Source organism: Aspergillus lucknowensis (genome assembly GCF_044049455.1).
Source record: "Aspergillus lucknowensis strain CBS 449.75 chromosome Unknown BJX67scaffold_1, whole genome shotgun sequence".
NCBI classification, from domain to species: Eukaryota; Fungi; Ascomycota; class Eurotiomycetes; order Eurotiales; family Aspergillaceae; genus Aspergillus; species Aspergillus lucknowensis.
In genome coordinates, this window is record NW_027263545.1 from 42,857 (window position 1) to 55,774 (window position 12,918).

At 51.4% G+C, this 12,918-nt stretch overlaps 2 protein-coding genes across 2 annotated transcripts; one reads left to right on the top strand and one right to left on the bottom strand.

The window, feature by feature from the left end:
* Positions 1-2,018: 2,018 nt before the first annotated feature.
* BJX67DRAFT_368989 (L-lysine 6-monooxygenase (NADPH-requiring)-domain-containing protein) lies at positions 2,019-3,564 on the bottom strand (the record flags this gene model as incomplete). The annotated part of the gene is made up of 2 exons (XM_071030698.1): positions 2,019-2,652; positions 2,699-3,564. The coding sequence occupies 2 exons, from the start codon at positions 3,562-3,564 to the stop codon at positions 2,019-2,021; spliced, it is 1,500 nt and encodes a 499-aa protein (XP_070891241.1).
* Positions 3,565-8,452: 4,888 nt separating this feature from the next.
* On the top strand, positions 8,453-12,205 carry BJX67DRAFT_853 (tyrosine protein kinase SWE1). The gene is made up of 2 exons (XM_071035545.1): positions 8,453-11,021; positions 11,077-12,205. The coding sequence occupies exons 1-2, from the start codon at positions 8,544-8,546 to the stop codon at positions 11,803-11,805; spliced, it is 3,207 nt and encodes a 1,068-aa protein (XP_070891242.1). The 5' UTR covers positions 8,453-8,543; the 3' UTR covers positions 11,806-12,205.
* The last annotated feature ends 713 nt before the right edge of the window (positions 12,206-12,918 follow it).

Here is a 12,918-nt window from a genome sequence, read left to right on the forward strand (position 1 = left end):
GGGAAGTGGGAAGGAAAGCAAAGAACTGGAACCTGGAACATCCGATATCGCATTCCCCTTTTAGATTGATTTTTTTTTAGTTCTTTTTCCATTCGGCTTGACATCTCAACCTCACCGCATGGATTGCATGATAATGGCTCTCGTCTTAGCATCAACGATTGTGGAAACCTGCACCCGAAATCCCACACTATCCTGTGTCCTCCGTCGGAGCAATCTTATCTCGGCTGTGAGTTGGCCACTCGTATGAGGAAGTACAGTCCCAGCCTCGCGCTTCCATCGTGCTGGCCAGATGACGGGTCCCTTTGTTGCGCGTAAGCCTCTCCGAAATCTGAAGTTTCCAGTAAATTTTCCAGTTTCCACGCTTTGGTTAACAGGGGGACTGCAAAGGGGAATTACGGACACGAGGTGAAGAGCCTGAGATCCGTGGCCCACGTCTCAATTGGTTCCAAGTGGAAGGATCCGAAGCAGCGCGGGCGAATCTTTACAGTCCTGTGGGCTAGCCTATTCTTGTGGGGCAGATTGATTTGATTGATTAGGGTACAGCGCGGAACCGTACCCTTACCATTATTATTGCAGGGGTTGAGAAGAGCAGCGTTTTCCGTTCTCCGCCCTGGGCTCTGGTCCGTGACTTGAAAACGGGACCGTGTTTGAGAGAAGCCTCGTGGAGTCGGCCAGCGCGGTCCTTCTGGAGCGGAGCACATATTAATCTTCTCCAATCAACGATATGTCCAAGTCTCCTCGGCACGTGTAAGTTAACTGACGGTATCCGATGTTCTCCGATCCGAATAATGGGTCGAAAGGTCCCTCCACAGCCCGCACTGGGCACGTCATCGCGTCCGAGGTACGACTTCCCTTCCTCCGTACTATTGAGGCATTCTCTTCATGATATATGCACGGGGAAGGTCCCTGCGTAGTCTTTCGTAGTCGAACTACAAGGGTCAATACACGGGGAGCTACCAATGCCCATCATGAATGAGTAGCCTCGAAAACATTATCGGCCAGCCGAGGCAAGTCATGCCATAATACGATCATCAGGCTTACCACCAAAGAAAGTAAGAACCTCATACTTTCCCAGACACAGAAGCGTACTTGTTGCTTCAGCTAATTTAGAGCAAGATCAGGCGGTCCTGAGCTCAGGGTTATATGGAGTCGTCTCTCTTGGCATTACGGACACAGGGGGGTCAGTCGGCTGCGCCGGAGCTGATCAATCTGATATGATAATTTTCGTTCCGCCGCTTTCGTCCCGTTCCATCTTGAACTGCGTGAGCATACGGAACACTTTGGGCAATCAAAAGTTTCGCCAGAAGATTCAGTCTACGCAGTATATAGCACGCCTGCGCCGAAAGGAGTCCTTGAGTCGTTTCCTGCGCCCCAGTTTGGCTGGGACTTGGGAGGATTTGTTGGCGCCATCAGATAACGAGTGAAAATTTTTATCTGATGATCAGATTATCGGAATCTCGATCCAATCAGAGTCATACGATGGGTCCAAGGCTGGGCGAGCCAACGCTATTTTGGACCTCGCGTTGTGCCGACCCATTCCTGTTCTTCGTCTGCGATGATCATTGGCTCGCCCAGGCGTCGATTTCTCGCTTTGTCTGCGATCTGCAGAGCAGGAAGTGCTTTCTGGAGTCCTTCGATAGTAATGGATTGAGATTTTGTGCGGACGTGGCCGATTGAGCTCGGTCTGGCTTATTGCGGGTCGGGCTCATGGACTCCGCACGAAGTTGGAATGAGCTGCGATGGTCCAGAAATTGCCTTAACGCTTGACAAGCAAAACGAGAGATTGTTTGGCAGCAGGATCAAGCCGCACCACATTACTCGAATTAGCGGTGAGTTTAGATTTCCTCTCTCGTCCATTCCCAGACCTCTGGAGAGTATTCCGACAAAAACAGCGCATAAAGCCACCAAAATTACATGATAAATGCCAAGTGCAAGTTGTTCTTTGTCCCAACCCCATTACTCCATACTTCAACCGCGCGGATCCACCGGGTGAGTCGCTTGACTTTTAGGTTGGAATTTTACAGCATGGCGCGGAATCTGGTGTCCGGCACCGCCGCGTTTTCAAACTGCTCCCCGAAAATCGATTCCACCATCTCGCCACCTCGTGTAGCAAGGACGGAAAGGAGGCTGTCGCTCAATCCATGTGTCTGCTCATTACAACCCTGCAGCCAGATCCCAGTGCCTGCGCTAACTTTGGTCCGCTCTAGTTCCACTCGATAATCGCGACCAGGGTTCCAGCGGTCCTGCGCCGCCGGTCGCAATTCCTCCACTTTGCTGAGAAGCTGTTCATGGGCGTTGCGATTGTAGCCCGTGGCGACCATGAGCGCATCCACCTCTAAGATTTCCTTGCCGTCGCCAACGATACTGTCGTTTCCGTCCTTCACAGCCTTGACATGAAGTCGCATCCGTCTCTTCGGGCCATAGTGCTCGACGCGTGTGATCTTGCGGCTGGGGAGAATGCGGTGCTGCCATTGGGTCTCGTCAGGGTTCTTAACCCTCTGGATATACATATCATGATAAATTTCATCAATCAGTTCGAGCCGGACGACGCTGTAGTTCGTAGCCTTATCCGCTTTGAGAGAGCGTTGGCGCTCTGCGGCTGAGAGATTGTAGAATTTTTCGGTCCGCTCGGGGTTGAAAACCTCGTTGACACTGAGACAGTTAGTCTCAGCCATTGGCTATGGGGTGCGTAACTTACAAAGGAGAATCGTCACTCGGCCGCATGGCTGAATCCCTCATGATCAGTGTCGTCCGAGAATTGGGATACCGTTTCTGGAGGTCGTGGAAGATCTCGGCAGCACTTTGACCACTTCCGAGAACCGCAATGTTGTAAGGCTCGCTGTTATTCTTGAGCAAAGCCGGCAGGGCGGTACAGTACTTCGATGAGTGCATAATCCTGGGGTCTTGGGGAAGCTCGGCTGGTAGCTTTGCGGTTCCTCCGAGGGCAAGCACGACCTTGCGTGCACTCCTTGACGAGACCTCGCCAGTTTCGACGTTTCGAGACAGGACAGTGAAGTAGTCGACCACAGGACTCTCCGGGTTCAACTTGCCGGGAACCACCTCGATCACCTCCTCACCGTAGGAAACCACATCTGAGAATTGCTGCGCACACCACCGCATGTAGTCTTCGAACTCCAGGCGAGCTGGAAGGAAGGTGCTCAAGTTGGTAAAATGGATCAGACGATCTTTGCGGTGGAGGTAATTGAGGAAAGTAAAGCTGCTGCGGGGATTACGGAGAGTCGCGAGGTCTTTGATGAAGGAGATCTGCATCTTAGAGCCAGGAACCAGCATTCCGGAGTGCCAGGCAAACTGTTTCTGGCGCTCTAAGAAGGCGACCTTGGGCTGCCAGCCGGAGGTAGGGGCAAATTTGTTCAGGCACGGATCGAGGGCGTCGTGCAGAGCAATTGCGATTGCTAGGGACGCGGGACCGAAGCCCACGCATAGGAGGTCATGCAACTCATCCACTGGGGTCGGCCTTAACCGCTGAGGCTCCCTTTGTTGCGCGAGAGGCATCTTGCGATAGCTCTGAAAGTCAATCTCAGGCTTCCGCTCGACGGGTTCCATTGAGTCGGGTGGGCGCACTCTCTCAGGAAATTGAGGTAAGATGGAAAATTATACAGTATCGGAAGGTCTATGAATCAAGGAGATCAAGAGAGCTTATGGAGCTCGAGGGGGAAAAAATAAAGATGAGATCATCGGAGAGATGCAGGGGAGCCGTCCGTTAAATATACGGAGAGCAGGGAAAAGCAGACCCATCTGGCTAGATGATTGCTGAAAAATTGCAAACTGAAAAACAAGCTGGGCCACATATGACCCATCGAGACTCGAGAGACAGAGGCGTGGGTTCTTCCTGACAGCGGGCCGGGAAACGGCGTCGTTGCAGAGCAGCTGGGAGTGCAAAGTGGGCAGTGGGCAGTGGGCAGCTTGCATTGTGCAGCTGGTTCCACCGAGCGGGAAATGACGACTCACTGCCCAGGTGGACGATAGTACCTAGGTATGCAGCCCGTCATGCCTCTTCAAGTGGAGGAGAAAATTGCAAAAAGTTAACCTGGGCTGGTGTTCCACTCAAACCCATCCATTGTCCCGGAACACGCCACACCAGGCATACCACTCCTTGACAGGGGGGGGTTTCGAGGGCTCGAGGAAATCTTCCTGCAGAGAACCCCGCAGTCCAAGGACTCGGCGTTTCTACAGCAGTGAGACGATGCTCCTCTCAGGCGCCTTCTCTTCCTCCATCATGGAACGGAAGGTGTCCAGCCTCATTCGAGGAGGCAAATACTAGTGGTAAGGCACATGTCAAATACAGAGACTGCCTTGACACCTTCACGCCTGTACCGAATTACCCAATACTCCTGCATATCCTCGTTCCATGCAGCCCAATGCAAGCAAAAGCGGGGTCAACTCGATGTGACGTTGTTCCCTACTTTTTCTGTGCATATCTCCTGCAACCAGGGGATTTGCGTATCTCACGAGTTGTTTACCGATAGCAGAGGGTCCCGTCCGAAGTAACCAGCAACACTACGCCTGGTTGACTCTATCATTGTATTAAACTATGCTTGCTTATCGAACCGTACTTCCTCCCCAAGTGTGGGTGTCAATATGGCGAGTTTATCCCTCAAGTCCCTCAGTTATTTAAATCGTCCTCCCTATACTGGCTTACCCTCCCCACTCTAAACAACACGAGATAACTTTAAGTAATCTAAGGTTGAAAGCTTGCGTCTCTGATATCGAGATGAGAAAGCAAGTAATCGGACATATAGTGGCAGAGCAAGGGCCATCTCTCAGTGCCAATTAGCATACTGTTGGATGGCATCAGCTGCCCCCCGAACCTCCCCCTTTGAGGACCGTCCCATCCCCGAAGGGTAAAGAACCCTAGTCGTCTATGGAGGCACTACTGAGGGAATGGACTGGGAGGTGCTCTTGATCTATCATCGTTCTATGCATATCTTGATCCATGTTGATTAACAGGGCCCAGGTGCAGGTATGGATCTATGGGAACGAAGAGATCATAATTTCCCGAATCTTGGAACTAGAAGAGATTGAATAGGCTACTAGAAGGGTCTGGCGTCTCATTTTCCTTCCGGCACTTGTCTCGCGTCTATCCCAGATCATCATCCCCATCACTCCTCCTATTCCCACTCGGTACCCAAGCATCCCACCCCCGACATTCCAGATTCAGTCTGTCTTTACAAAGACAAAGTGAGAGCATCCTCAATCACCTTGACTCTGTTAGGATAACGGTGTTGCGTCTGCCTTCGATTATAAACACCCGCTCGATGGTTGGCTATATTCACGTTAGTGAGGGACAAAGCTCCTTACCCTTCGAGCAGGTAGTCACCCCTCCTCCGACATCAAAGCCAATCTTTCCCCCCACCCATCAGCTTAAAACATTATGTTATCTCGTCATTCTCAATTGTCTTGCGTCTTACTATCTCTAAACTTTGAGAGCTGAGTCCCGCCCAGCCAACTCGTATAATCATCCCACCGGCTGCTCCTGCCTTCTAGTACCTACCTGTGCAAGATCCGTCGAAGGCCGACGGAACATCCCTTCCCAGATCCAGCGAGCAGAGACAGGATCCTCCATTCTAAGTTCAGACTACTGCCAATGCCCTAGCTGGACTACTGCTACAGCAGGTCAGGCTTCCATGCTGGGCTCAATTTGAACAAATGAGGCCCAGGAGCGTACGAAAGGCAGTACTATTATCTTGGGCAAAATGAAGAGCTCACTAGTGAGCTTATTTTATGTTTGATGAGCCTTGAACAGGGCAATAACTATTAAGCAGTACTATAAACATGACGGGAAGGAAACAAGGGAGCTAGCAGCTATACCGCACAGGGATATTGGAACCCTAACTCTAGATTTATTGGGTGACATGTCATATCCTGCCAAGGTTGCGTTGAGATTAGATTCAGCACACAAAACTGGGGAAGCTGCTGAAGATTGAACATATGGTGCAAGGGGTCGTTCATTTAAGGTTACTGCGCATGCAGAATGGAATGGTACTACCTACTCTCCCTGGTTGGCTTATACTGCTGAAGCTTAATGATTCAGTCTAGGGTTGATAAGTGAACCAATAATCTGCTTAATTATTGCCATGAAGCCTGGACGGTGTGACGAGATGCGGTCAACAATTCGGTAGTCAATCTCGGAACTGAGGATATATATATATATTAACAGTCGTCAGGGACAACCAGCTGTGTGCTTCGGCGTCCAACACATTGTCTTCGAAATACTGAGTATGACAAGATGAGAAGCTACGGACTTTACAGGGAACCTATGACTTCATCTTGAACCTTTTGTTTGGGCTTCTTTCACGAACGATTACGCCGACTGAGTATGGTGCCCAAGGCGGGAGAAGAAAATCGCGATGTGGAGAGCACCAACCAACCACCCGCCTGGCTGAGCATTCTGTCGGTCTCTAGGCCCAGTGAAGATCCTGATCTGATTATCAAGGGATGCTCATCGCCCGCCACTGGTGCACCGATGATGTTGAAAATTTGGATACGTCAGAAGAGGGGGCGGCTGTTACGCGCGGATTGGGGGGTTTGTATTTCTGAGGGTCTGTCTCGCCGGCGAGTCGGGCGCTTTAGGCTCATGTATTTGAGCTCTTCGTCGAGTAAGGTCATGGATGAGGCTCCGCAATCTGTTGAATGTTGCTGGTTCCTTTATTTCGTGCTGTTGAGAACTCAAAGGCTCCAACCTATTCTGGTCCAGGCTGCCCAAACCTGAAAGTCTGCACATGAGGTAAGCTTGAACCGCATTCGTGATTCTCGAGACAAAAATGATGACTGGATGGGCTGGGATGACTCATTGTTTGGGTTGACATTCTGAGGCGCAGCTTGTGCCCCTCAGATCCAACTCTCGCCTCATGATCTCAGTTGTGCACCTGGTGGCGATGATGGAGCCAGCACGACGCAAACAGACTCAGCTAACCATTAATGCACATGCAAGGAGGGCTGATCAGAAATCCCCGCGTGTCTTATCGAGCATTATCAATACGCTTTGACTCGAAGGCTCCAGACAGTTCTGTCTTCTTGAGTATACACCACTAATTTTCTTACTGGATCTCAGTTATCGCTCGTACGTAATGGTGTTCGATACCTAGGTAGGACCTAGATCAGTATCAAATAGGAGTTAACACTGCCGTTTTGCTGAAGTCGTGCAATGTTGATGGAGTGACGCGTGATGTCCCGCACTAGGCCCAAACGGGCGGCCATCAACAACAAACGACGCGCCGAACACGCGTGGGAGAACAACATCCAAGAGTCCCGCCTGGGGATTGGTCGCTGAAGACGGGCGAAGAGGCGAACTCGACGCTGTTCATGTCAGGCACAACGCTGTCAACTTTTTTTCCCCCAGTGAGAGTGTCGTCCGAGTCGCTGTCCATCCATCTTCCGATTTCATGTAATAACCCCCATCCTTCCTGTCTTCTGTGCTGATTTAACTGATTATTGCTATTCATCCAAAGTCTCAAAACGGGAGTTCCCCTCCACCACCCGTCCCGCAAGGGAAATTCCTCGGGCGATTTCTGCTCAGTGAGGGTTCGCCTTTGCATACCGCAACTTCCGTTCCATCAGTCTCCGCAAACCCCCCTCGATCCATCCTCTCGCTCATCCCTTTCTTTACCTTTCCGTCCGTCAATTCATCTTCGCGTGGGTGCCTGGCCCGCTTCTATTTTCCTCGAGCGCAGTCCAGCCTTGAACTATCAGCCCCTTGCGCTACGGCATCCGGACGAGCCCATTCATCTGTGCTTTAAAGGAAGGGAGACGGAAGGGAGACGCGGAGGCGCTGCTGCTGGTTCCCCTGCAATCAAATCAGAGCCGCGTTCTTTGCGTCTTCGGCCTGTCTGTTGCGCATCGGAATTGTTGCAGGTGTCGCAAACAGTTTGATCCTGTCTCAGGTTTGCGCTCTCAGTCATCGCGCGCGCCTATCCTTGTTCCAATCGCACCTGCAGTTTCGCGTCGCGCCTGCCTGTTCCGACGCGAGATTGTTGACATCCTGAAACATTCTCTTATCGATTTTCGTTTCGTCCACGGTGCTTAGGGAACCGAGCGTAGGTAAACAGATACCTGCATCCCAAAACTCGCGCTTTGTGAACTGGGGACTTGTCGAGGTTAGAACTCCCACCTGCTCAAGAGTCAGGACTGGGAAAAGAACGTCATCGAGCAGTCTTCTGGAATTCTACGGGTCTCAGCAAACCTTGTGATGTCAGTTCGTACCTCGCCTCGAGCTGCGTTTGCTTTCTTTGCTTTGGGATTACCACTCGCACCCCTCCCTAGTCTCTGAGCATTCCATCGCGTTAGGAACTTTGATCCCTCGGTCCCGCTGGGCTCATCGCGGGGGTAAAAGGGACCCGTCATAGCGCTTTATTTGCATGTGCTCCTTGTTATTGTGATTTCCTAGCGCGGCTGGTAGAGCCGACCCGGCATCAACACCCCAAACTCAACCACAACACAGCCAGCTCTCACTTCCACTTCATTCTCCACCAGCCAACACTCGAGCGCGATTTTCGTGTCCTTTGATCACGGAAGGCCTCTCTACGATGGTCGCGACCTTTTCACCGCATCGCGATGCGGGCGGCACGCTGCACCTGCCGTCACACTCTGGTATACACCACATTGATGCGAACACTGCCATCCGACAGCTTCGTCGATCATTTTCCCGTTCACCCTCGAAGAGCTCGAATTTTTCTCTTCTAGGGCCTCGAAATAATTCTCCGTCAAAGAGCGTCTCTTACGTTTCTTCCGCATTATCACCGTCGCGAAAGTCTGCGCAGAACAGCTTTGTGCTTTTCCCCAGTTCATCCCATCAGTCACCCTTCGCCATCCCATATCCGCCGAGCGCGAAAATCTCACGACCTGCGATGCGCCGCGCGCGCACATCTCCTCGGAGCCCGGTTAAACGCGCTCTAAACGTCTCAACAGACCAGGGAAACGCGAAGCCTCCCCACGGAGCTCCCGCCACTCCGGGAGAGGAGAACTCGCCAACAATCCCAGGAATCAGCCTCTCGCCTGGCGAAATGGGTGGTGGCGTTGGTACGTGCCTGAACGAGGGCCCTGTTTATACGGAGGGCACGCCGAATTCCCGCCCGTCCGTATCACGCATTGAGAAACGACGAAGTGGAACGTTTGGTTCGTATCCGACAGTAAGCCCCCTGAAACGGAGCGATGGTATTATGAATCTGGACCGCGCATCGCGGGGAAGCCCTTCTGCGAAACGACGGAGCGTACACGCTGTGAATATCTCGGGAGATTTTAGTATATTCGACAGTGAAAACGCCACACATACAACGGAGGACTTGAAAACGACAGACACTCCATTAGAAAAGGATGCGACACTTTTCCCTATCACGACAACGCCACCTTTCAGCCCTTTTGCTACCGTCCCTAGACGCTCCTCTTCCTTGCGGCGGTCAACACTCCAGCAGCGGCAAAGTGACAGGTCGTTGTTCTCTCGAGCTAGGGCATCAGGAGACTCGGACCTTTCTGACTCTAGCACGCCTCTTACCGTTCGCTCGCGCCCAGCTTTGGACAATAATACGTTTCAACCCAACCGAGAAAATTTGTTCTCTCCGCGACCTGTTCAAGGTATCTCCCTGTTCTCTAGCGCCAAGGGTACGGGGCAATCACGACCTGCTGCACATCCACTTTCCAGGACGATCACACAATCTTCTTCGAGCTCTAGCCTGATAGACGACTCCCCTACTCATGAACCTGTCCAAAAGAGCGACCGGCCCAGGGCGATATTCAACTTCTCTAAATCACTCCCAGCAGGAGCCACTCGGCCCTCTGCTGCACGCCATCTTACCCGTGAGGATTCGACATCATCGACCGACTCTTTCGCTACGCCGGAGAACTACAAATTGGTCAAACCGTTTCCCGCTGCGTTCATGTCCACGGGCCTCATATCGAAGAAGAACCGTAATGCCAACGACCCTCAGAGTATGTTGGGCTTTAGTAAAAATATGCCTGACACACCATGTAAAAGGCCTATCAATTTGTTCACTGCAAGCCAAAAAGTTGAACCTGAGGAGCCCCTGGGGAAGTCGACGCTGAGCAACTCAGTGAATATGCCTCCTCCCTCCCCCTTCAACCAACACAGCGCACGGCCTAAACCGGGTCCATTTGCACGTGGGATGGGCATATTTGGTAATACTTTCAACGGTACAGAATTTTCGCGGCGTGGAAGCTTTGCTAGTATAGACGGCGATGACGGCATGCAGACACAGTCACCCTCCAACCGCCAGGATAGCCAGCCGCTGAGCGAATCTGATTTCCCACCAACACCTACAAAACAATCGTTCTTTCCCTCTCGAACATACCCACCGAATGCCTCTCAAATAGCCTCCCTCGAGCGATTATCAGAAACTAGGGGCTCCAACTCCAGCCCGCTACACGATAGGTTCCTGCGTGGATCGCCCCGTACACCTCAAGAACACCTCTGCCCTCCTGACCCTAGTGGTCTAACGATTTCAGCACCTAATGACCCGCATACTAAACCCGATTTCAACTCCTTCAACTTACCAGCTACTCCGACTGGCCCACGGGACTCGTTCTTAGGCAAACGGCCCAGCCTTCCTCTGGATATACATCACACCCCTGACGTTGATCCGTCCTTGACATCTCGTTTTGAACGCGTTGAGCTAGTTGGCACCGGCGAGTTTTCTCAAGTATATCGCGTGTCTCAGCCGAATGAAGTGTCTCTATCATCAATATTCTCGACAACGCCCAAGTCTCCCAAGGCACTGCCAGAGCAAGTTTGGGCGGTAAAAAAGGCCAAACAGCCATACTCAGGCTTGAAGGACCGTGAACGCCGTATTAGGGAGGTTGACGCATTGAAGGCACTCACAAATTCTGATCACATCATATCCTTCACTGACAGCTGGGAAGACAATGGCCATCTTTATATCCAAACAGAGTATTGCGAGGAAGGTAGCCTCGATGTCTTTCTTGCCCAGGTTGGACTCAAAGCAAGGCTTGACGATTTTCGGATCTGGAAGATTTTGCTTGAGCTGTCTACGGTAATTTCTCACTTTTTTTTTTCGTGTCTTTATGCAATGTGCTAACCATGCCAAGGGGCTGAAATACATCCACGACTCCGGATTTATCCATCTTGATTTGAAGCCCGCCAATATCTTGGTCACTTTTGAAGGTGTCCTGAAGATCGCGGACTTTGGCATGGCAACTCGATGGCCAGCGGAAGAGGGAATTGAGGGCGAAGGGGATCGCGAGTATATCGGCCCCGAAATCTTGATGGGGCGATATGACAAACCAGCAGACATTTTCTCCCTTGGTCTGATCATGTTTGAGATTGCTGGTAATGTGGAACTTCCAGACAACGGCCTTTCGTGGCAGAAGCTCAGGAATGGTGACATGAGTGATGTCCCAAGCCTGACCTGGAGTTCCGAGAGCACTGTTTTCCGGGACGCTTCTGGAAACCCTCTTTCAGAAGAACCATCGTTTGAGGATATTTGTGCATCGGAAGCTGGGGACGATGACTTCTGCATACCTAATCTTCTTGGGAGCAGCAAAGATGGAAAACCCGTCCCTTTCACTCGGAACAGCGAGCTTTCCGATCCTCCCACATTCATGGCCGACGCCAGTCACGAACAGTCTTTAGACAAAATCGTGCGGTGGATGATCTCCCCTGAGCCCCTTGATCGACCCACAGCCGCGCACGTCCTAGAATCGTATGGAGTTCAATTCGTCGCCTCCCGACGTCGGGCAGGGGCTACTGTTTATGAAGGTAATTGGGGGCCAGCCGACGATGTACTGGCGGAAGATGCCGAAATGATCGATGTTTGATTAGTACGACCTGACATATTATTGCATTTTGATGGAGTTGGCGATTTCCCAGTTCCGCTACAATACCATCTAACGACGGCGTCATGCGGCCGCTACGGACTTCTAATGTTCATTCTCGAAGGATCGAACACACGATAGAAGGAATTGGCGTGCGCGAATACACATTCGGTATCATTGAAATGGATTTAAATGTTGTTCGCTCCGCCGTACCACGGCAAATCCTTGCGCCGACAACTCGTCTTGGCTTATATCCGACCACCTTGCGCACTCCAGCAGTAATTCTGCAGTGGAGCGAAGGTTCTCACGCTCTTTACCATTTTTCCTTTGTTTTCCTACTCCCAATCTAGCCTTGATGCTTGGGTTTTCTTCGCGCTATGATATCAATAGCATTTGCGTGGTTGGATTCCTGCGACCTTTCCTGAGTCACACGTCGTGTGTCTCTTGCATTCACCAGGTCCGTTTCTCTTATTTTGAAGCAGGGTATCTTCGATGATGTAACGAAGTTCTTTCCATTTGCGATGGGAGTTTTCTGTTTTCCCTTTGTTGGAGTATCTGGAGAGCTCCGCTACTGTTTCCTGGGACACTTTGGGGCGTTCTATGGCGATTCATACTCTTATCCGACATGTGTGTCACCAGATTTCTTTCGGCTGTAATTTCTTGAAACTGTTTGTTTCCTTTTCTATGATCTCGACGGACACAGGCCAGGAACGATGTGATCAAGCGGGCTTGTGAACGAGCAATGTTTATTATTTAGACTACTGAGAGAATGCGACCGGGTGTGGATGCTCAATAATCTTCTCTAACATGTGGTGTCACCCCTCCGCAGGGCGCTTCTGGGCCTTGGATGTGCAGCTGTCCTAAAAGTGATGATCGCCACCGAGCAGCAGGCCTTGGCGTTGACTTCGAAGGCGGCGAGTTTCTTCCCCAACTCATCCTGGCCTCCAACTGCCCTCTGTGAGCACCCGGTTCTCGCGTTGGGCTGAGATTAACAGAGAGTTTACCTGCTGTGTACGAATACTTTCCCTTTGCCTTATTTGACGTGTCTCAAACCCTCAAGACAACAATGCATGATTTCGCGTGAGAGCCAAAAGTCCCCAAAGAACCACCACCGAT